Source organism: Gavia stellata, chromosome 9 (genome assembly GCF_030936135.1).
Source record: "Gavia stellata isolate bGavSte3 chromosome 9, bGavSte3.hap2, whole genome shotgun sequence".
Taxonomy (NCBI): Eukaryota; Metazoa; Chordata; class Aves; order Gaviiformes; family Gaviidae; genus Gavia; species Gavia stellata.
Genome location: NC_082602.1, coordinates 6,942,093 through 6,967,136, shown reverse-complemented (window position 1 = coordinate 6,967,136; position 25,044 = coordinate 6,942,093). Strand labels below are relative to the sequence as shown.

General features: G+C 40.1%; 1 protein-coding gene across 2 annotated transcripts in view; it reads right to left on the bottom strand.

The window, feature by feature from the left end:
* Nucleotides 1-509: 509 nt before the first annotated feature.
* The window catches only part of JMJD1C (jumonji domain containing 1C), a 57,876-nt gene continuing 33,341 nt past the window's right edge, over nucleotides 510-25,044 (bottom strand). For both annotated transcript variants that reach the window (XM_059820917.1, XM_059820918.1), the window contains exons 9-24: nucleotides 22,884-23,085; nucleotides 20,890-21,104; nucleotides 19,721-19,873; nucleotides 16,753-16,842; nucleotides 15,226-15,353; nucleotides 14,831-15,044; nucleotides 14,131-14,345; nucleotides 13,405-13,683; nucleotides 12,833-13,001; nucleotides 12,330-12,420; nucleotides 12,102-12,232; nucleotides 10,804-10,926; nucleotides 9,607-9,746; nucleotides 7,107-7,283; nucleotides 1,646-1,777; nucleotides 510-1,297 (exon numbers count right to left, since the gene is read on the bottom strand). In XM_059820917.1, the coding sequence (XP_059676900.1) occupies nucleotides 1,208-1,297; nucleotides 1,646-1,777; nucleotides 7,107-7,283; nucleotides 9,607-9,746; nucleotides 10,804-10,926; nucleotides 12,102-12,232; nucleotides 12,330-12,420; nucleotides 12,833-13,001; nucleotides 13,405-13,683; nucleotides 14,131-14,345; nucleotides 14,831-15,044; nucleotides 15,226-15,353; nucleotides 16,753-16,842; nucleotides 19,721-19,873; nucleotides 20,890-21,104; nucleotides 22,884-23,085 (2,549 nt within the window). In that variant the 3' untranslated portion in view covers nucleotides 510-1,207. The remainder of the gene's footprint in view (nucleotides 1,298-1,645; nucleotides 1,778-7,106; nucleotides 7,284-9,606; nucleotides 9,747-10,803; nucleotides 10,927-12,101; nucleotides 12,233-12,329; nucleotides 12,421-12,832; nucleotides 13,002-13,404; nucleotides 13,684-14,130; nucleotides 14,346-14,830; nucleotides 15,045-15,225; nucleotides 15,354-16,752; nucleotides 16,843-19,720; nucleotides 19,874-20,889; nucleotides 21,105-22,883; nucleotides 23,086-25,044) is intronic.

Genomic DNA, 25,044 nt, shown 5'->3' with positions numbered 1-25,044 from the left:
AACATTTAGCATTATTAAATAAAAACAGATACAAGTATTTTTTTTAAACTTCCAATATTTTGCTGTATTACTTGAACTGTAAAAAGCCAACATGCTCTAAAAAATGGTTCTGTAGAAATTCCTTTCCCCCTTCACCCAAAGGAAGTGTTGGATTATTAAAGGCAGAACATAAGCCACATTTAAATAGTTTTATTCTTAAGGAGAGGCTCTTTCTGGCTCAGCCATGTGAGCTGCGCTCCAGCACTTCCCCTCGCAGTTTTGTCTCAAACCCGGAGAGGGCAGAGCGGTGCACAGGAACCGCAGCAGGACATTGCAAGGCCTATGACCAGCGGAACGAGGACTCGGGCTGTCACGCGTGGCCCCAAACATAAAAACCCAACATGACGAGACAACATTTGATAAAGTCATTTTAATGGAAAATGTAAAACCCCTTTCAACTTCAATGTACAAAGCATGTGTAACACTTGCACTTTTAACAAATTAAAGCAAGCCAATGTTTTAAAAAAATACATCATTGAATGTATATATGTATATATTTACATAGCATATTAAGTTTAATATTTAGCTTTAAAAGTTCACATAAATTTTACCAAAATGAGACAATTTTTAAATAAATTACACCTTTTGAAAACGTTTAATTGTACACTGAATAGCTTCAATAAAATACTGAAGTGTCTGTATTTAATATCTACTTTATATACTTTCTATTTTACAAAGTTTACAATTATTTGGCAGTAATTTTCAGATTATGACATGACTGCTGTGCGGACTCAGCAAGATCCCAAATGCAGGCAATAGCTGGTGTTTGTGTCCTACTCTCACAGTAACTGTCTCAATGTAGTGAAAAATATCTGAATTATTTTAGCAAACTGTACAAGTCACATTTACATTTGATCAACAATATAGCATAGAATTTTGTGTTTTTTTCCAAAAATAAATACATCATCTTAAATCTTTGACATTTCACAAACTTCATGTACATTATAATACAGGACAGCAGAATGCTGCTTAATTGTTTGCAAGTCTAACATGTAATCACAGTGGCTGTGATATGAAGCTCTACCGTTGCAGTGTCATTAACAAGTAAATACGATGACTATGTTTTCTTGGCACTGATGGTTTGTGAAGCTTAAATTAGGGTGCATACTGTTCACACATTAGAAAAAATAACCTCCATTTGATGTTAACACAAAAAAGCAGAGAGCGCTTAGTTTTCATCCATATCTTCCATTTCTCCTTCATGAATCTTCAAAGCTCTCACCATTTCTTTAACTGCATGATACAAGATATTTTTAACCTGCAAGAACATCAGACACATTTTAGTAAGGCCTACGACTAAGGAACTCTAAAAAGTAACTGTTTTTAGGACTGAGCCTTAAGCCTAGTGGATGGAAAAAAAAAAAGGAAGGCTACATCAAGGCAGTGCAAAAGGGAACACCTTTACGCACGTTTTAAAACGTAAGGTGAAATCAGTAAAACCAGCAACTGAAGGGAGTCATTTACACCCCTGGCATTCATGCTGCTGCTCATTGTTATTCTGTGTGAACAGCAGCGAGGAAGTAGCTCCACGCACTGCTCCGCATTTCAATGAGCCTGAGCACGCCTTGCCTTTGCAACAGCTTCCAGAGCAGAATTCATTTCCTACCTGCAGTTTATCATCATAATTGATTTCTTCCTTTGACAGCCTCAGCTCCTGCGTTAAGTGGAATGACTGTACAAGATGTTCTGGAGACACAAAGTCTTCAGTTACTTGAACGCAGCTGTGAAAATTTTGCACCTATCCAAAATAACAAGAGGAGACTGGTAATTAGTATTTTGGGGTTATTCTTTGGCAGAGATACCTGAGAAAAGAGTGGGCCTTGAGATGTCTTAAACCACAGGCTTATCAGACTAAAGGGCATCTTCATACGTTTTATGCAGAGAGCAATTAAGTGTATTCGACTTAATCTAAGTTAGCTTCTGGCAAAAGGTACACTTTGAACAATGCACATCTGCCTGTGCTCCGGCGTGTCTGCCTGTAGTCGGCTCTGACATTAATTCAACGTACTCTTGATGTGTTGTTCCACCCTTTTACCAGCTGCACAGGCGCTGCTGCTGTGTACTACTGCTGCACAGCCATTTCCAGAACACCGCGCAGGCGCCGACGCCGCAGACCGACTCTGCGGCAGCCTTGCCCTGCAGGACCCGGCTCCTCGGGCCACGCAGACACGCTGGAAGCCTGCACCCACGCTCTGCCAGGCACAACTTGCCACGTTAACTGAAAAGTAATTGCCGGTGGAAATATTTAAAAGAAAGAAAAACATGGACAAAGGGGCAAGTTCAGAAGAGGGGAAAAGCACTTTCTTTTTTCTCTAAACAATTCTTCTTACTGGTAACTACTGAGAGAAATGGATGCCATCTCCTGACACCCAGGTTGTACCCGGAGGACAGGTGAAAGGAAAAAAAAGCTTCCTGGTTGTGACCCAACTACAATTCCTGTTTGTACTCTTCAGAAAATACAGCATCAGGTTCTCACCCCTAAACCCTTACAAATCACACTGTTTCTTCAGCATGTCAAAAACCTCATTTCCCCAAATTCCAACAACTGCTCATGAAGTTGTGCAATGTCAATTCTGCAAACTGACAAAGCCTGGGGGGGTTGCGGAGGGCGTGCCTTTGCCATCCTAGCAAACAAACAGTCCCACCCTGCTCAGTACTGATGAGATCTGCATATTTTAAGCTTGAGCCTAGCAAAATCTGGAGTTTTTTAATGCATGCTCTAAAACTTCCATTGTGATACCTGACATCCAAAAAAGCCTTTGGGGCCTACACAGTTGAGGACACAGCACTTAATTTTAGAATTTTCTTCTTCAAAAACACTGCCCGAGTCTGATTTTAGAAGGTTTGCTTGCCCCCTTACGGGTGAAATCCCAGAGGGTAACCCCTAGCTCAACACTAGCGTTGTACGCGGGGTTTCTGCAGCCTCATAGTCACCAAGGACAAAGCAGTGCCGTTCCCTCCTGCAGATTAATCGGAAGAGAAACCATTCCGAAGACGAAGAGGGGTTGTTGATGCCACACAACTTGCAAACGGCAGAAAGCCAGGAGCAAGGGAACAGCTGCAGAAGTGCCACCACGAGGCTCCCACCAGTGCTCAGGGAATTTCCTAGAGCTTCAGCTGAAAGGTCTCTGCGCTGCACAGCTGGGCCGCTGGCTCCAGCCCCTCCTCTTCCCTCGCAGGCTTCTCTCCTCTTTCAAGTCTCTACCCGCCCTTGTTTTCCTTTCCACCCCATGCAAATCCCACACCACTCTTTCACTTTCTCCTCACTGAGAAAAGATTTTACTGATTCCCTCTCCCACCACTGCAGAACAGGCAGTATTTGTTGCCCTCAGATCCTTCACTCTGCTGTGCCTTAAACCTCCTTCCCTTCCAGGGCCTGTCTTATCGGTGTGCAAGTCTTTGGGGGGAAGACAGATTTTACCCGGCTGGTCTGGAACTTAACATGGGAATGCCCCGCTGACAGCCCATAGGCAGTTCTATTTATAATATTTATAATACAAGCTGATACAATGACACACACAAATAAGTATGTTTAGCAACGGTTCCCCTGAGGTTTGCGGGGCGAGAACTACAGCACTCCCACGGCTGTGCCAGTTCCAGCTGAACTGAGAGAACAGCTTCGCCCTCAGCCCACGCAGAGCGGAGGTTTTCCAGCAGTGCCCGGGAGACGGGTGGAGCATCGGAAAAGCCTCAGACCTGGGCTGGGGCAGGAAAGGTGAGAGGGCAGGGAGGAAAGGGTTGTCCACCCCAACGGCCGTGGCTCCTTGCTGCACTGATGCCTCCTTCTGTCCTCACATCCAGGATCAGCCATTTCCTGCACAGCTCAGCTCCGGGGCCAGCGCCTGGCCCAGCAGCTCCGCATACACAGCTCCCAGACCTTTATCCTACATCCTTATCGTAACATCACTAGGATGTCACATTACCTCCCGCAGGTCATTCTGCAATATATAATCCTACTGTTAAATCAAGATAATACCACTATAAAACATTATAATAACCTGTTCTACTATGAACAAGTTTTGCATGTAGCCCGAACAACGCATTTCAATCACTGACTCAAGTATTTCTAGCTTTTAATTTATCACTAAAATATTTTACAAATTTGGAATCACCAGATTAAAACCAGGGAAGGCATCCCTAGGGGACGACTGTGATACAGGATGACCCAGAGCGGAGCAGCAGAAAGAACAAATAATCCAAAAAACAGTAAAAACCCCCTTTTTTTAACTGGGGAAGTTTCCAAGGAGAGCTGAGGGCTCACTGTTACAAGTGCTAGAGAGGGAACAAGGCCCAGATGTTAGCAAAGCAAGGGATGCTTCTGAGCTCCGCTACTCATACAGACAAGAAAGGAGATACAATCCTACAGTGCACCACTCACAGCACATTCAGGGAAGCATCTGCAGAGGAGACCAGCCCATCGCTGTATCTATTTCTGGTGTGTGTGTGTCGTGTCGCCCGCCAAGAGAGCAATTCCCTCCACAAGAGGTACTGACAAGGCTACTCTGACCGTCACAGCTCACAGGAGAGGCTCTCCCTCCCACCCCACCACTGGAGCAGGTTGACTTTGCCTACTGAAATGATCACAAGGGGGATGTGACTGCTGTCTGCAAGTACACAGGGAGGAGGGGGAAACCTGGGAAGCAAGAGTAATGCTTTATGCTACTATAAAACATTAAGAACAAGTTACTCTAAAAGCTAGACATGACTCCATAGAAGCTGGAAAGAAAAAAGTACATATATAAAGAAATACACACAACCTCCCCCATGCCCGAGCAGTACAATTCCAGACCAGCAAGTCAGAAGCAGCAGTGACAGTAATCCTAAATGGCTCCAGGATGGAAGCGTCCGAGCTGCACTACGCAGTGACCACAGACAGATGGGCTCCCTAACTCTGTCCCTCAGCCTGATTTCCTCTGTTCCACAACATTACCAATGAGCAAATAAAAATGTTAATTTACCACCAAATTTAGTATCAACTGTCACCCAGTTTTAAAGATTCGTGACGTGCATGTAAATCTGAAACGCTAAATATGTAAACTTAACCTGGTATGTATTCTTGTTCAGACTTCTTTTTGTTTAAATGTGCTTTGTATATTTGAAGTGTTGGTGATCCCTAAGGTCAGTATTTATGTATCTCTATACAGAGTACTATACACGTACATGAAAGAACGTGATGCTTTCATTTCCTCCTACGTGGCAGATTCACAGGAACTTCTCACTGAAGATGAAAAGGTTCTCAGCTTCACCCACTAAAAACACCATGTTATTAACTCCTTGGTGCCAGAAGCTAGAACGTTACCACTTCAAAAGCAATTTGGAGCTTAAAGCCAAGGAGATAAAGATAAGAGTGGTCTTATTTTTGGTCCTTAAACCTATGAACTGCAGGGAAGCCTGGAACAGTCCCACTACTTCATGTTTTATATTCTGCATGCCTTTATGTAACGCCACACGCTATATAAAGTAACTTTCCCAGTATGCTTGTTGATTTTCTGTGGGTTCCCCTTTTCACTCTCCTATCTGTGATACCTCCCCTTGTTTCAAGAGATCAGATTAAGGTTACTGGAGGATGCAATACCTTTGTGAAGGAACGTCAAGCCCGGGAGATATGGTACAGGGAAAGGCAACCTACAAACAACCCAAGATTTGGTCACCTGGGTTTGGTTTTTTTTCCTTCCTTGCCAGAAAACAAATCCACACAGATATCCACGGTTAACATACCACCATGTGAAAACCCATCTGAAGAATCAATGGAATGACAAAAGACTAGTTTGGGTAAGGTACCTGCTGCTCTCAATGCCCCAGCAACTGAAATAGCCAGCAGACAGATTAGGGACATAACACTTGTCATCGCTACAACCCAGTCGTTTTTTTCACAGAGAAAACCCCGCTGCCCTGGTCACAGTGACATGGTAGGCCGTTGCTTCCTCTCTGCACAGAGGAGACAACCGTTGGAAGCTGATCTGCAAATCAGAAACCAAACAGCATCTTCTTCAGAAAGGCCTGGCCTTGCTTGAACCCAGGTGGAGATCAGTGATAAATCTTGTAACAGCAAGATGGTTTGCAACCCCTACTGCAGGGTGGGGATGCTCCTCATTGTTGATAGTCAGCTACCTAATTAGTGGTGCTCGACAGCTGGCAAGACAGCAAGAAAGCAAGCTCCATTTCCTGTTTCAAGAGGAAAAGATTCATGGAGTGAAGAAAGAAATACAGCTAGAACTGTCCTAGAACCACGTCTAAACAATTGTGCTTTCTTCCTCTTTTCACCAAGGAGAAGCAGTTCACAGACTGTTAGGAAGGAAAAAAAACCCCAAACAAAATGAAGTAAACAAACCCTATGTGCTAGGACTGAAGTTTGCTACACAAACTCATACTGTTTCTCCAGAACTGCCGCACTGGCAGTACTTTTTCTTACATAACCAAGAATAAAATCAGCACAGCTGCTGCAAAGGTGACATCACTCTTTCTAATGGTAAGGAAAGCTGCTGAAGCTGACAGTGATGACTCCTGGCGACTGATGCATCTTCTGTGTAAAAGGGTACTTAACGTGGAGCAGAAAAACAACCTCCAAATCCTGTTACAGAAACATCTTGTTACACCCAAACTATCTCTACAATTCTCATATGGCTGAAGACAAAAACGATATGACACCTGACTTGCAGATATTTTTCTGCTTGTGCTCCTCCCCCTGCCTCTCCAGGGTTAACTTTCTGTTTAGAAGAAAAAAAAATCCCAACCTGACTTTGACATTAACTAACACCAGTTTGTTTAGAAAAGTGCTAATGAAATGAAAAGTGGAAAAAAGTGGGTAATAATAGTCTGCTTATTTTTCGTTTTAGAGGAAAAAAAGGAAAAGTATTTTTTCAAGTGTTCAAGTTGCTGTATGTTAGTACTAGCTTACTCATCTATACAGGCAGTGGTACCTTATTATACATTCCTATACACTAATAGCTACCAGCAAGAAAATAAAATCTGTTTTGAGTACAGATGTAGTTATGTCTTTGGAAAAAAGTTTTTTTATTGTATTTATGTTATGTAATCATGCGTGTCTTTAAACAGATGTACATTACCTGGTGAAGTGCTCCTGCTGGTAGAATAATAGCATCACCAAGAAACTGAATAACCGTACAGGTTTTTACTCCATATTCTTCAAGAAGTCTTTGGCGAAGCTTTTTGTTCACATACCAACTCTGATCACGTATTGGATCATGCTCTGGTAAAACTTCTAAGCCTTGCTCTTTTGCTATCTGTAAGTACAGAAAAGATCCCAAGTCACTTTCAAAAGAAGCTGAACCTTTTGCTGGTAAGTTGTAAGTATACCTAACTTACAAAGCAACACTACCGTGTTCCCAATACCCAAACAAGAATTTTAGTTAGGGACTCAAAGGAACTGGGAAGTCCCACTGAACTGAGGACATCTGCAGAACTCCCACTCCGAAACGTAGAGCTTTAAAGAACTCGGCACAATAATCTATTAATAAGCAACACGCTCTCTGTGTGACTTCTTTCACCAAGAAAATAAAATCTGACCTCAAGAGTTCCTATACTGCCAATTCCTCAAGCTTACAACCTTCAGTTCTGACACAGGCAAAACCACCACCTCAGTTCATGAAAAAAAGCAGCAGATAAAACTAAGGGTCATACGGTCCTGGGCAACCTGCTCCAGGTGACTCTGCTTGAGCACGGGGCTGCACAAAAGGACCTCAAAAGGTCCCCTTCCAATCTCAACCACTCCGTGGTAAGAAGTTTTTTTCCTACCATCCCATCAAGGCATTGGGAAAAAATGATGAACATAAAAAAAAAACAACAACAAACTTCCGGACAGCAGTAGACTTAACTACAACAACCACTTCTCATCAATTTAACCACAGGGGGACAAATATTACCCTTAATCAATTGCTAATTAATGAATCATAGTGACTAAAGAAAAAAGTGACTAAAGATAAAAAACGCATCTTGAATCCATCTGTCATGACTCAGGAGTCAATTATCTCACATAACATAGGTTTTTATTCATATTGATATTAAATATACTTCATTATGTGATGCAGAGCTTGAAACTGTTCTTGTGTATTATCACCTTTCTTCTGTACTAAACAAGATACTGAGATTTTATCTCTTACCAGCAGACAAAAGTGGTCCCAAGGTCTAGTCATCGATTAATCTCCAATTCAGTACTTCAAAAATACCACCACACCAAAAATACAAGGCAGTACACAATTCATTTTGGATACCATGGCAAGCTGTGGCAGCACATGACAAACTTTATCACATAGCATCTTAAGTGCTTTTGTTTGAAACCTGCTGCTCAAAGAGTTTCACAATATCCCTTAATTGCTCTGAAAGAAGAAATGCTGAATAACACTCATTGTCCACCTATTCCTTTGCATTTGTGACTTTGTTCACAACTCTCTTTTCCACACATAAGAGCCACCATCTACTTTATGAGCATCTACTTTTTGAATTAACAGAAAAGCCTTGCTGTATAATTCATAATCTCCTGGAATTAGCTGTATTTTGCTTAATAGTGCTCATTTCTCCCCACAGTTCAGCTTGCCAAAGAGCAAATGTTTGAGTCACCACAGGACAGCTGCCCTGGGACTGAAACACTGCCTTATTGTCCAAGAGAATCTTTACTGCTGAATTTCTTAGGCTCTTCCTGCTCGCAGCTGAGACCTTGGCCTCCAGCCTGTTTATGGACCCCTTTGGTTTAGCCAGTTAAAACTCATCTGATTTTTTTTCCCCATTGTAGAAGACAGTGAAGACTTCTTTTCCTCGAGCAACCACTTCAGTGATATTTTGGTATTTCTATGTCATCCACCAAGACCGCCTTCTAGAACATGAAAACATGCTAAAGACAGGGCACAGAAAACAGCTTCCAAGATGGTATGTCTAAATGTACTGCCAGTGATGACTATCAATGGCCCAGTGGTGGATACTCATCCTATATGGTAAGTAACAACCTGAAAGGTTCTGATGCGGCTCTAACTTGTTCATCACATGCTGCCAAAGGAAGATCTGCACCGTAGCCAACACTGCAGAAGTTTGCTGCCCTTGGGTACATTATCCCCCACTGCCTTCATCTTCGCTAAGAACCAAGGCATGTTCTTTGAGCTAACTGACGTGACACAGAGTCCTTATGAAGATTGGTGGCTGCTGGGTTGCAAGGTCAGGTTTTTTCGCATGGGACAATTCACAAAAATTTCAGCATCAGATAATGCAAGAATGGATCAGTGACAGAAAAACATTATCCTACAAACACTAATACTAAAAAAATAAAATTATTCTTTGTATTAGAGAAGGACAAGAATAGATCTCCATGCCCTCCTGAGTGTTCAGAGTTTGCAGGCTACCTGTAACTCTTAATAGGCGAGTACGTATCATGTTATGTATTTTATTTGTTGACTGATGTAGCAGGTCAATGATAGTTTGTTTTATGTGCTATAAAGGAAAGAATTTTGCTTCCCCCCCTTCCCTAAGCATAGATGTGGGGGTTGTGGTTTTTGCCAGCCCCCTTTGATTTACCAGTTACTTAGATTATATTTATAAAATATCTACTATAAATCTAACCTTCTGCAGAAACTCCCTTATCTTGTCGGCATCTTTGCCAGCATAAATGTGCCATAAAGCACCAGGTAATTCACTTGAATCTTTCAACCGCTTCCTTAAAAGGTCATCCAAATCCTCCTCTTCAAACTTCTTCAAAACTCCTAAGATTCAACAAAAATATTTTTTAAAAGTGAGACAGAGGAAAAACTGAAACGAAACACCTTCTTTTCAAACTTCTTGTGTAGGACTGAGCAGATAAAAGTTTGCTGAACACAAAAGAAGCCCCCAGGTGATCCTCTTGTTCAGTGTTTGTAATTAGTTACTAGAACATGAATGCCATAAATACCTTAAAAATAACGTTTAATTTTAAAAATTTTTACACCTCTTGAATTTGACAGAACACCTTCTCCTACCTGAAATAAAGAAGCAGGGCTGGCACCAAAAAATGAAAAGATGAAAAAGGTGTTTTCCTGCGGTCAGCAAAAGCAGTGTTTTGCATGCTGTTCTGCAGCAGCTAGTCACGCAGCTAGAGCACTCCCAATATGCTGGAGTTTTGCTGCTCTTAACTCAGTGCATACACAAGGGAAAACAAAGCAAATAAAAGACAGCAAACCTTACTGCAGCTCTATCAGTCACACCCAAATTCTACATTTGCCGATTACAGAATGAGAGGACAAAAGAATAAGGGGAAAGAAACAAAACTATTTCAGTGATTTAAAGACTGTTTCACATAAGCAATAAACCTCATACAGAGGACTAACATACACCAATTTAAGCTCTCCGGTGCTGAAAAATTACATTACAGTCCAAATTCAATAGAGCCAACACAGTGCATCCAGAGGGAGCAGAATAAACAGAAGGTTTGGCAAATACATCATCCTGACATAATTGTTAGAACTACCACAGCTTCCAGAGAAAATCCTTCATCCTGCACTTCCATTAGTTCTGCCAGACCCGGCACAGGAATGGTAGGTCAATTACAGGTAATGGCAAAAAAAAGTGAGAAGAGTTTGAAATACCATTTCATAATTCATGAACTGCAGTGTATTTTATGCAGAATTAATTAATGTGCATGCAAATTCTCGAAACAAAGAATCTCCCAGATTTAAGCAAGTACTTATGGACATCTTTCATCCGCTTCGACAGAGAACAGTGTCAATTTTTAAAGTGGCAGATCATTCAGCCCACTTACACCTCTTACAATGAGCTTCCCTTTACCTGATTTGGAAAGTACACCATTTCCTTTCGCTATGCCAACATAAACAAGAATGTTCACAACATCAGAAACTTCAATATGGAGATTTGTGGTTCCTATATCATGGTCTTTAGTAGCAGCCACACCTATGTTACAAGATAAAATTAAGATTTGTTGTATTGCAAATTCACCTTCAAACAGAAATGTGCAACAGCTGAGAAGAAATTTCTAGAAGTACACCAAGCATCACATTTCATGTACAGACAGGCTTTAAAGTGAAAATACTGAGATAACACAAACTACAAACATGCTTTTGCTGCACTTGCTAAAAAAGTAACTTTGCTACTTTTTAACAAAGACCTTGAGATATCTCTTAGCCCAGGTAACTGTCCCTACATAGCAGTTGTGTCAGAACAAAGTGCAGTTCGGCAGAATAATCAAAGGTGTTTCCTGACCACTACGTTCCTTCACAATGTTTCTTTCAACCTTTCAGATTGTTCAGGGCAGATATAAGTACAATGAATACCCAAGGTTATCACATCAAATGTGTCGCTTTTATGCCTGGTTATAAGCTGAGGTCTTAACAAAAGAAATCCCCAAGCAAAGAAGAAAATTAATTTTAGTTCTAAGAGGTGAAAACATACATGCTTAAGTCAAAAGGACATTTCAGAACACTAAGCCCTGCAGCAGTATTACATAAAAGCGTCATTAATGATTCAGTTCTTCAGACCCATGCCTTGATCACTATCGTAATATGTTTATTTCAAAGGACATCTGGAGAAGTTTTTAAATCAAAGACCTCATGCTACAAATTACAACTCATTTCTTGTCCTATTACAACAATTTGTAAAACAGAATTGAACAAATTTGTTTGCAAAAGAAGGAGCAGCTGGAGAAGGTCTGAGAGAAACAACCTTTTCTAAACAGGTTTTTGAGTGTACAGCATACAACATAAATACAGGTTACAAGAAAAATGCTGAGATTTATTTATGACCAGAATTATGAACACAGTAATACTTCGTGAAGTATTCTGTCATATGGCATTATTAAAGCCAGTATCTCTCTTTGTGTAAAAGCAGCTAACCATTTATATGCTTCAGGAGACTGTAACAGCACAAGAAAAGACAGAAAGAAATGCAGAAGCAAAATCTCATGCCTGAGGTGCACATACTGTTAATACGCAAGTCAGTAAAGTATCTCTCCTACATTCAGTGAACAATTATCCTCCAAGCAAACTCAGTTTTCTATCAAGCATTGTAACGTGTGATATTCCACACTTTTAAGGGAAGAGGTAACTGCTACACTTCTAGGGCATACTCACCATATGCACTGCATAGTCTGGGTCCCAAATCTGGACGGACAAAAAATCCTGGCAGATGAGAAGCCAAGTTTAGTTTTCCTTCTGGACTACAATATTCAGGCAAGGGTAAACTTTTTAGTAAGTCCTCATATCTGGAGGAGAAAAGAAGAATGTAATTGAATTTGTGTCATTACACAGAAAAAAACCAACATGAAGATTGACTTAATATCTAGTATCAAACTCAAATACCTTGCTGGCATCATAGCCTTGAAATCTTCACCAGAAGGCCAATCTTTCAGTTTTAGTAGAGCTGTTTCCCCATTTTTTACTTTCTGCCGTTCTGCAAGTAACACAGAAATTAGTAAAAACCTAAACACATTGTAGGTGTTTTACTTTATTCAATTGAAACGTAACTGAACTCTTAACTTGTCTACAAAGATTTCATCCACAAAACAGGAGATAATTAATTTTGAGACTCAAGGAGGATATAAAACAAACTCAACTAGCTGAGGAACAATGACATTTGTTTGGTTTCTTATTTAGACCTAACTAATAGATTAGTGTATCTTTAATTCTGCAAAGGTACAAAATGCAAGTTTCCAACACATTCTCTCGAAACAGATTACTTAGAGCTTTCTTTTTAAACAAAAGTTTCTTCAAAGCCTCAAGATCCATAAAGAATATTTTTAACTGCAGTTTCTAACATTGACCGTGTTCAGAATCAATGGGATAACACATTTAAAGTAACATACTTGAAACATCTTCAAAACCATCCCAGAACTCCTTGACATTGGTGTTTGAGATAATACTGTCTTTGCAATTCAAGATATCAGCTTGCTGGTTTCCAAAATCTAGACTAATTGACTCAGCTTTCCACAGGCTGAAGTTCATTTTCTTATGCATACCAGACACTAAAACAGGCTGTAAAAAAATAAAATAAAATAAAAAAAAAATCAATACTTATCCTTTTGGAAGTGAACAACTCCTTCAATTAAACTGGAGTACAAATGCATCAGAAACACACACTGAAGACCTTGGCCCTGCTGAGCTGTTAACTCTTCCTCCAACAGCAACTGTCCCCAAGATGTCATACACACATCTTTTTGGAATTTGAATCTCCCTAACAGTAATTTCTTATTTATTATTAGCAGTTAACTGAAGTTTAAACTATACAAGCTTCCTATGTGGGCTATACCTGACAAGCTTTTGCCCACTGCTAACAATACATTTTCAAACATGGAGTTAGGCAAATTTGTCCTCTAACACAAACTCCTCCAGAGTTCATACTAAGGTCACTTTATAGACCGAATGGCTCAATACCCACCCTTCCTTGTTTCCAGCACTCTTTGAAGAGCTTCCAGTTGTTGCTGTTTTTATGGTCTCTGAGCCACAAAACATGCTTATCACAGATCCACGAATACTGAATATCACTGTACAGTTTACTGCAGTCATCCTGAATGCATTTTCTATCATCCTTTGGCTCATCTTTTATTTCAGATTTCACATTTATCTTTGGTGCTCTATTTGGTGGAATCTTGTTTTCTACTACTGAAGCAATTATGTCATCAAGAATGTTTGGCATGGTCCTTCCACTCTTGCCACTCTATCAGAAATCAAACAAATGTATGCTTAAACAATGTAAAAGCAAATAAAGTTAATGCAATTCCTTTTGCAGTAGAATGACAACATTTCATTACCAATTAGAAGCTTGCCGTTATCTAATTCCTTTGTAGAAAACTGCATGCATCTTTACATGGAAAAAGTTAGAAATACACAGTTATTACAAAACCCAATATATTGGAATCTTCCTTTGCTTTGTCAGGTTAAGGCTTTCTCTACCTTCAGGGACATTTTCTTCACAGTACGTATCAATTATCACTACACGTATATAAAAAAAGAGTTAATGCAAATGTGTGTGTGTGCATATAAAGTTTTAATTATAAACGAGTATTTAAAGCAATACAGCTATCAGACTGCTCTAACTACAATGTATCAAAGATAGAGATTTTCAAATCCTGATATAAAAAATGTCCATCTTTTAAACACTTACTGCTGTTCCTGTGGAGTAAACTGGAGCAAAAGCAATACCAGCATCTGTAGAACCTAGACGTAGTTTGCCTGCTGTTGTAGTTAATAAATCTCGTAAGGTTGAGCCCTGCTCGTTGTTCTGGGATGCAGGAGGGGAGCTTTTGCAGTTTTGGGACTCCAAATTATCCTGGTCTTTCTCTTCCTTTGAATGTTTTCCAGAAGGACATTCTTTGTTCTCTAAAACAACAATAATCATTGGAAGTTTACACTGTTGTATCAAGATGCAGATATAGGAACAGCACCAGTATCCTGCATTTTATAGTGGTGGTAACATACTGTAGCACTAGCACTTTATTCACCTGAAAACACACCAGAGGATGAACTAGATCCTTCAAAATGCAGTCAAACAGTGTGACCATGAAAAGGCCTTCCTCAGCATCTCAGACATGCAGCTGAGTGAGTACCTGTCACAAATGAGAGATGCTGTAGCTGGAAATACTGCCACATTACACATGCATTCCACTAGTGGCTCTTCTGTTAACAGATTCTGATGCCACCAGGAGAAGGCATTGCAGTTTCAAGATTAAAATGAAGGGGGAAAAGAACATCATCTTTTCTTTTTGTTGAACAGAATACTGTGTGAATTTTTCCTAATTAATTCAATTACATACCACTAGTGCTCCCAAAGACATGGACATGCTATGACAATTTCAAACATATACCTTTCTTTTCTTCTCTGGCTTTCTGCTCTGCAAGATCAGCTAACCAATGCAATGGTGACTGGGATTCAGGCGGTGTTAACTTGCTGTCTGTGCTTACATCACTCCTTGGACTTGTATTACCATTTGTCTCGGACTTTTGAGGAGTATTCTGCTGTTGAGACTCAGGCATGCACAAAGAAATTTTATTACTGTGGTTAAGGACGTTCTGCAAAACCTGTAAGAAACAAATTCATTTTTAAGTATCTAACTTTGCTTTAATGTATTTCAAAGACAAGGCTAGCAATTAACCATCATATATGCAAATTAAAATGCAACTGGTACTATTCAAATATAAAAATCCACAAGAATCTAAACACCTGAACAAACTGCGATGTATAAACCCATTTTAGACTCACCTGAGACACACCGTTCATTGCAGGGAGCTTGCCAGCTTGCGTGCTCTGCTTGTTCGTACACTGACAATGGGATTTAATTTCAAATTTTTCTCTAATATTGTGCATAGCATCTAGAAGATCTGTCAACACTGGAAGACAATTAAGAAGAAAATGATCAGCAGCTCTCAATCATTTTGTGACCCTCTTTACAATACAGCCAGTGTGATGCTAAAATGCTATCTCCAAACCTTTTTAAAACTTCAACTATTAAAAATGCTAAATTTAACACTCAAAAATACTATAAAACTGTCCAGTTTACCTTAAAGCTTGAGCAGAAAGAGAGATGGTCTTTAATTAAATAATTGCATACTACTCTTCTGAATGATCTAACCTTTACTCTGCATTCCCGTTGCATGGCACACAAGCAGCAAGCCAGTCATTCATTATTTATTCCTCATTGTTCAACTGGTGGATGACTGCTTCATTTAATAAAACCGTCAAACTACAGACTGAAGTGAGTCACATCTTGACAAAAAAATTAGTATGTGATCATGTAATTTAAGGCTGTTTGGTAAAGGGTACACGAAGAAGAACAAAACTGAAGTTACGTAGGCAGTCTTCACTGTGCCATTTCCAGTTGAGTGGTTCACTTCACAATTTAAAATTAAAACCAGTTTCAGTCTGGAACCTGTTCTGGGGAATCTCACAATTTGAATTTATTATGGAATCTAATCAACCTTCATTTCTACCTGAACTAACATGCAACAACCCATAAAATAATGACTGGATCTGTATTTCCAGCTTAAAATAACTTGGGAATTTGCTTAACAAGTTTAAAGGCACATTTAAGTTTCCTATTCTCTGCTCTGCATCAACGCTGTCAGAGATCACAAGTAAAGTTGCGCTAGCAACAACAACCACACCTAACTGCACTTCTTTACAAAACTTGTTTGGTTATAAGAAAAATTCTGAATTTTGCTGTGTTTAGGATTACTGTTTAGTTTTTCATTTATCACAAGCTCCTTTACTGCATTTTGCTTTAAGATGCTCAGTCAAATGTCCAACTAAAATCACACGATTTTTTTTTTTTTTTTTTTTTTTGGGGGGGGGGGGGGGGGGGGTGTGTCTGTGTGTGGAGAAGAAACACAACAAAAAAGTCAAAAACAAATCCCCAAAAATCTGTTGCCACATAATGTTCCTTGGCAGTACTAGTCTAAGATTTTAACAGCTAAGGTCAGATTTATTAAGTACATTCTGGCTGGTTTATTCCGCTCTGAAAAGGTACAAAACAGTACAGAAAGCACCCTGAATTTCTTCACTGCCTGTCCCTGAAACCCCTTCAGACATCTGTCAGCATACTCCTCTTTCTCTCCTTGTCATCTGTGCCCCTTGCTGTTAACTGCCCAGAATCACTTGCCTTCCTGCGATGATTTGACACAATTTGCAGGTTCTTAAATGGGAAATGAGAAGTTTCCAAGAAAAAACTCTGGCCTCTGTTCAGAGAAAGACCCAGGAAAAAAACACGTCCTGCTTGTTCGCAGGTCTTACCAGAGCCTGGAATAATCTGTGTTGGCATCAGGTGTTTGTGATCATGAGGCTGTCCCTTCACACACTTCATCCAGGCATATAACTCCTTATCTGCAAAATAACATCGCCAATTGTTTTACTTCACTACAGCGGTACACAGAGCAAGCTAACTAACATTTTTCAGATTTCTTTTAGTTAGAAATGGTTTTCTACACATACTGTATGTCTTCTGTCCTGGTATCCTGCGTGACAAAGATTTGCACACAACAGCTACTTCACTTTTCACAATAAGGAAAAGAATAAAGAGTTTTAACAATACTGAAATCTGAAATAGCAGCATCTGTAACACAGACCCTTGTCGATAACCCCAAAGTTTCAAAGTATATTCCCTTTATTACATTTAGAGAGTTGCCAATTTAGCATAGGCCGAAATCCTGTAGAGTTGCAATTGAGGCAACGAGACCCCCTTGACGAATTCTAACATGGAAAAGAGACACAATTAGGCTGTCGTTGTATGACCAATTTAATTTGACACAATCCATGCTCCAACTAAAAGTGTCTGTCTTCAACCAGAGAGGGTCAGACAAGCCAAAAAGATGAATTTTTAACTGAATCAATTCCCTGATTTGGCCTACCATGCAGCTGCACTGATGTTACTGGTGGCACAAAGGAGAAGGGAGTAGTTGCATCATGGTCTTATGTCAGATTAAAGCAACCATGAAATCACAAGTCTGTATGTACTGGTTGAAAATCGTTTGTGACAGCAGAGAGGGCCTAACTGGTAAGAGAAAGAGGCTTTCTATAAAGTTTCAGGAAGAATGTCCCTATCAGAAAAATACATAGTGTAAAGACAAGACAAAGGAAGAATGACAGCGAAAAATGTCTGGCCAAGCAACCGGTCACTGATCTACTATATGATTTTGGGGCAGAAATACAAATGCAGTTTTCTCTCTCAACCCCCAGTCTTGTATCCTATCCACCGAACTGCTAGTTTTAAGAGACTCTTCAAATCTTTTTACTAGTTTGCTCAGCTCTAGCAATGTAAACTTAAGACAGTACACTAAAGGAAGCATTTACCATATTTAAAGCATTTTCTTGCACTGTAATAGATACACAACATACCAAATGTTCCCTTCAGATACATATTAAGATTTGTTAGCTATTTTGTAGTTTTTAAAACTCCTAAATAATTGAAATATGTAACTGGACACAAACGTAAATCAAATCAAAAACCAAAACAGCATATATCTACTTAAAAGTATTTTATCGCTGGAATGTCATAACATGGCATTCCACTTGATGGTGCCATGAACTGTTTGAAGGTAACAACGGATGCACATTCATTCATTCATGAAGTAAAGTAATGAGAGAAGTCATTGATAAATATATGATTATGGAATACTTAAACCTCTAACATTCCTGCTGAAGCAGGGGGAAACCAGTGTATTATCCGTTACATTTAGCAACTGTGAAAACAACTACCGGTTCCAGGAAAAATGGTGTAATATAAAGTGCTATTATATAGACACGGGTGGGTGGTTCTGAACTTTGTAAGAGAGTGCCAAAGGAGAGATGCAGTTCACACGAATCCCACAGCACCACTAGAAATAAAGCCGCAGAGAGAGACACTATCGTACTTCTGCTTTTGCATGTAATGCTGTCACAAACAGTAAAGGAGAACATCTTCCCTGTTAGAAGACTGAAAAGCAGCCTGCTTCTGTACACTGCTTTTTTAGGCTTTGAAGATATTTTACTAAAATTTTCCTGGCTGGTTAACACGCACACTATAAAAAGCCTCTGACTGCATGTTTCCACTAGGGTAAATAACGTTCAGCGGGTATCCCAAGCCATGTCAGATGGATGCACACACAAGCGCACACACAGACTTCAGCCAGTTAAGAGCTGCTGAAGCAGCCTCCAGCATTAAAGCATTAACGACTGTCCTCGGTGTTGGAAAACACCGACATTAGCTCCCTAGAAACTTCAGGCTTTGATGGAAGTCTCTGGGAAAATCCTATAATCGCAGTGTAGGAGGCTCTCACCGCAAGCCGAGGACAAAGTGGATGAGTCTCCCCATTTATTAAAGATCTGCCACCTAACAGTTAAACTTTATTTTACTAACATTTCACATCTGCGACATTATGCTGCTATGACAAACACAGAAATGCTTTTCAAAACAGCTTTATATTGAATCAGTTCCTGGTGCAGTGTTTGACCGCAGGACTGTGCCAGGGCATGATGCCTGCCCCCCAGGGAAAGGCAGCCCTTTTCAACACACAGCTTGAACACCAATGTCACAGCCGAGGGCTCAATGACCAGATTAATCTTCCAAGCCATTCCTCCTTTCAATTGCAAGCAGGCTGGGTCACTCAGAAATCACAGGTTTGCAAGTCAGTCCTGTTATACTTCACTACAGACTAAACTAGACGTTTCCATTAAAGCACAGGAATTAGATTAAACCAAGTGTGTGTGTAGACTGCTGGATTGCAAAACCTCCATTAACACTCATTTTAAATACTACGTGAAGTATTCTTCTCCTTCTCACTTTTTCTTATAAAGTAGGCTGTTAAGTGAATATGATAAGCCATGTACTTCTGAAGGGAAGACTCCAGAAAGCACTCAAATCAAGGCAAGCCTTAACAGCAATGAGTTACCAAAAAGCAGGGAAGTATAATGGAGTATCAGTCTCACAGCTGAAGAACAAGACTTAACCTTGAGGGGCAAGGCACAAGCCATCCAAGACAATCCACACAACAAAAAGACTGAGAGGTCGACAAAGACCTACAATAGCCCCCACAGCAGTTGCTTTCTGAATGACCGATTCTACATCTACTGACAAAAAAGGAGGCAAAAAAGATCTAAGAGAAACCGAAACACACAAGCAGTAATTTAACACTTTACAGAAAGTCAGTTACACTAGTGGATCAGCAGCTCTACAATAAATGAGAATAAACAGCATATACAATGCTCTAGTTCATAAAGAACTGACCTCTAGAACTTTTTCTTTCCTTTGCCTTGTAACAATCTAGGCAGACCACAAATCCACATTTTTGGCAGACCCAGTGAATGTTAAATAATGTGGCTTCACATGCATCACACATCTCACGGACTCCTCTCACTGCTCTCTTCCATGCAATTTTGGCTGAAATACAAAATAAGCAGAATAAAAGGACTGAAATTTAAATGCAAAGCACAGAATGAATAGTCTTTATAGATGAAGCATTCGTAATTTTCCCCTCAGACACAACTGGGTGTGGGGGGAGAAAAGTGATCCTTCATAAACAGACCATCAGCATCTACCCCCTTAGTTGCATTACGCAGCATCCCCTTCCATGATAGTATCAATACACTATAAAGAAATTAAAACATCCAAAAAACACAAACTAAAGTAATACAGGAAGACTATTCCTGCTCAACACGCATGTGTTGCAAGTGCGAAGAACTTCTTTAACATACGCTTTTAACCCCACGCAATGAAGAGAGCTGGGTTTTTCACTTGACTGCCTATGGGACATGTTTTAATCTCAAGGGCAGCCAAACTGGTGAGTTGGATGGTTAAAGCTGGCAGGCGGGGAGGGAGGTGCCTGTCCTGGAGACCTGGCTAGTGCTTCTGCTTTCTGCCCCACTTCCTCCTCGTACTGCGTGGAATTAGCAGAGCCACCAGCCTGTTTAAAGCCTGTGCCCATCTGCTGTGGGCCAGAAGGATGGACTAACTGTGGCTTTGGTGGGGAGGAGGCGACGATGTTAGCATACACTCCGCAGGGCCCATACTGTCACATTATTCTCCTTTGTTTTGGGAAGGACTCGCATCAGAAACACAGTATCTGTTGGCAGGACCTGGCACGCTGTGGGCCTTGGCTTGGAGCTGGCTGCTCTGGCTGGAGAGCTGGAGGCCAAGCTGGAAACCGAGGCTGCTCCAACCCCAACAGCAGCCTGGCCCTGGCCCAACACAGCCACCAGCACGGGGAGGGGGAACAGGCTGGCCCACTGAGGAAGGTCCCTGCCCCTTCCTGACATACCCTCTTAGAAAACAGCCCAGGAAAATCCAACGTAACAGTCCGGTGAATTGAGCTACTCAAAAGGAAGCAATGGGTCATGACGAATGCAAACACTTGAGCAGAACTGCAGAACACTTGAGAGCGTTTGAGATTTCCTTACCGTCTTTCTTCACCCAGGACATAGCCGTTTTCTCGGATGTTACTAACTGACAAAATTTATCACCTATAATATCTAAAATGTATTTAGAAGTTTCTAGGTCCAGTTCATCATCTTCATAGTTTTCATGTGTCCATAAACTCAGTGCTTCATCATCATATTGATCAGGAGAGGAGAAACCATCTATCCTAACCACTCCGTTCTTACTAAAAGATAACCTAAAAATGAAAACAGATAGTTTAACTGCAGATCTCATTATATTCTGTGACTTAGAGTTTACTTGCTAGTTTACCTTACACTGCTTATGTCTTACAACAAGTTAAGCTTTCTTTACCTTCTTTAGCCTCCTGCCATATTTTTTAATTTAAAAATAAATCCTATTGACAGAAATGGTTTTAAAACTAACAGTGAGGAAGCATGAAAACTAAAACTGACTTTTTAGGCAGTTTTTGCATTCAGTTTACTCGTCATTCTTTCTCTGTAACATTTATTACTGCTTTAAAATTGCAGACAGGAAAATTATCTCTTTTTTTCTTTTTTTTTTCTTTTTTTTTTTTTGGCCAGTTTGGTTCCACTTATTCCTCCTCTTTAATTTTCGGAGTGTCTGTGACAGCAATCACTCATTCTGACTCGTATTTCATAGATCTTTCTATGCTACTGCTTTCATACTCAGAGAAGAGGAGTTAGAACACTATATTTAAGTCTTTCTAGGCAGAACAAATCACTAATACAAGATAATGTTTTTGTATCTGCTAAATTCTGACCTTTAAAGTAACTAAAGGCTTTCCTGTTATCCTGCCTGATACCATTCCACTAACCCTGCCTATATTTAGCCTATTTTTAAGCAGTAACAACTAATTATTCCATCTTGCATAATACAGAATAATTCATTATACATATGCAATTATTGTAATAGTTAAGGAATTTTACAAGTAACACCATTAAAACAGTCCTGAATTCAGAAATAAGTACCAAAATTATATCTAGATATGTATTTAATGAACAAGAAGATATGATGAATTTTCAGTTACAATAACGACTTCCAACAGCAGTGCAAACTATGTTTAAAATTCAAGTCCTACTATCTAAACACAATGAAAATAACTAAACTGCTGTAAAATTTACCACAATATATTCAAAACACCCCAATTTTTAAATTCCGTAACTGTGCTTTAAAATGTTGGCAAAACTTTTAACACTGACATTCTCTCCTTTATACAGGAGAAAAAAACCCAAACTCTGACATTGCCACGTTAGGAATTAAATATTCTTACGCAGAACGTATTCCGAGTCCAACCTTGAAATGATTCCTGCAGGACTACCAAGTCTTGTAACTAAAGCTTCATTCTAAAAAATTAAACCCAATCTAGGGAACAATTTCCTGTCCAAAATGAGTTGGATATATACTGACAACACAGCCTACGTGCAAATTAAAGCCATTTTGTTCTGCCTCGATAGCTGTTCTGCCTGCACCATGTACGCTATGCTGCATCCTGGGAAATTTTCCTCGCGACTTGTGAGTTTTCCTTGATTGGCCATTAATTGTGAAAAAGGAGGTCACAACTCCTCTGTCCTCAGAAAGCTCCCAGCAAACCCTGAGCAGCATTCCCACCATATACTGGCATAAGAACAATTACGAATTAGTGTCACTCTGCGGTTGTACAACTTGTCCAGAATAACTGAAGCTTGCCTTTTGAAAATCCCACTTCAAATGTCAGACACCTGTGTAATGGTGATGTGCTGTATTTTCCACTTGCCTAAGGTGCACTGGGCAGCTGTTCTGATGTCTTTGCTATAAAGCTTTAAACAGCAATAAAGTCAATCCACAAAAGAAATAAGAAATACAAATGTAAATACTGTTAAATTAGACGGTGTCTTTTATCAGGCAGACTGACTGAGCCAGAAAAATCAGACAAGCTTTCAAGCGTGCAAGTCCTTTGTCAGTATTATTTTTAAGAGTTAAAACACCATGTTATCAGAAAAATAGCTGTACTTACCGCCGAAAGTAGTAAAACCTACAAAATACTGGTGAGTGAGTTGGTTCTTCTCCTTTCTTACTTCTTATTAACCTACATTCTCTGCATTTTTGCAAATTTGGTCCTATTTCAGAGCAAGAATCATCCTGCAAAAAGGACTCCCCCGTTTGCTTCAGCTTCTTTACTTTGCGCCAATCTTTTAACACCGAGCGAGGTATACCAGCTGCAAAAGCAAGAAGAGTTTCAGATGAGGTACTGGCAGCCCTTATTTGCAGAACCCAGTCAGATCAGTCAGCGTTCAACATTTCTGAAAGTACATTAGTTACCTGCATATTTCATTATTACTTCCATTTGTCCACCTGTCAGCATCGAAGTTTAGAAAGCGTAGCTACCCATTAGACTTACACAGGCAGGAGCACAGTTACCTACCTGCTGAGCTACCAGGAATACCTAGGACACTGTATTTTCTCTTATATTAGGTGTATTGTTCACCAAATATTCCAATAAACGCATCTTCAGAACCTCATTCTTACAAAACAAAAAAATACAATACCCCAAGAAAGGTTTGAATTCTGTTTCAAGTGAAGATGTATGCAAAAAAGGCAACAATTTAATGAATGAAAGCAGAGCTTTAAAAAAAAAAATATATCCTACTTCTTCAAAATTTATTTTTGCCGAGGGTTACAGATATGATTACAGAAGAGCAGCTCTATTCACATGTAATTCATCTGAACTTAATGTAAAATATCCAACATAAGGAAGAACAGAACCCATTTACTCTCTGTCAAGTTTGTTGGCTTTGCAAGGCTAAGTACAATTCCATTTTCGATAAGAAAGTCAGCAGATCTGACACCGAGTAACATGAGGAGCAAATCTATTGAGCAATATGCGCAATTTTCACATACACATTTTGAAACTGAACTATGTTGTTATTTAACCAGGCTTTCATTTTAATGACGTTGAAAAGTGGCACCAGTTTTATCTGCAGACAGATAGGAGTATCTGCCATTTCATCTACCACTACTCTTGAAAGTTCATGTCCTGTAAACAGGGATCTGATGTAAAATGATAGAGAGGTCAGGGTGCTAACTCTGGACTTGGTACCTGGGCTCAGATCTGTATTTTGCCAGAGATGACTTGGGCAAACTGTGCTTCAGTTCATGGCCTACAAAATGCACTCCCAAGTCATCTGAGGAGCAGGTTGCTAACTGGATTAAAACTTGAGAGTAGAAAAGGCTGAAGTTTAGGTTTGCTAGTCCAAAATAATGTTTTCTGCCTTGGAAGCAAAGATCCTGGCTGTCATCTGGGAGCTGCTAGACTTCAAGATCTGTGGGCAGAAACTTGGAAGACCCCCCAACGCCTGCAGGACTGTAAAATGCCTTGCTTTGCAGGAGGGAGCCTCGCAGCCTGGAGCTCTGAGCACTCTGGCTAGCACACAGGCTCCCAGGGCTTTCCGAAACGACATCGGGACAAAGCAGTTTTCAAGCCTGGCAGTATCCAGATACCACCCACGTTGCGGAACTGCCACCGAGCCCCCCATCCTGAAGCACAGTTATCTTCAGCTGCCTATGGGAAGCCCAGGCAGCCATCCCAGGGGGACCTGTGCTTTCCCAAAAGCTCCTCAAGGTTGATTATGTTTTTGTGTAAATCTTTGTGGGAAGTCCTTTTCATAAGAAAATCTCTGACCAGCTCTCTCTCAAAAATTATAATGAAGCTCCCCCAAAATAAAACTGACAGTAGTATCAGAAATGCTCATCTGTTTAATGGGTCAAGTAAGACCTCAGGTCTATTAAGATTTCAAGAGAGGATGGCAAGCACAAGAAGCTGCTATCACACGACAGGCCCAACCTGTTAATGCGCAGGACACAGGCTGTGCGACTCACAACAGAACGTAATACAAACTCCTACCCATTTCCCAACATAAGTTCCATGGAACAGCTCCATAATGTGTTATCATATATCACTCTCATACTTAGGTACCACTAGCCAAAACAAGAAGTGACTGCCTTCCCTCAGCTTAGGTAAACAATCCTTCTGCAACAAACATACAAAAAACCTTTTGCAACAATACAAAGGTCATAAAGACCTAACATGTTACACATATAAATTTACAGTTCACTTTAAGAAGTGAAACCGAGAAAGACTTCATAGGTACGTTCTCCTTGATCTTCCCTTTAGTTGG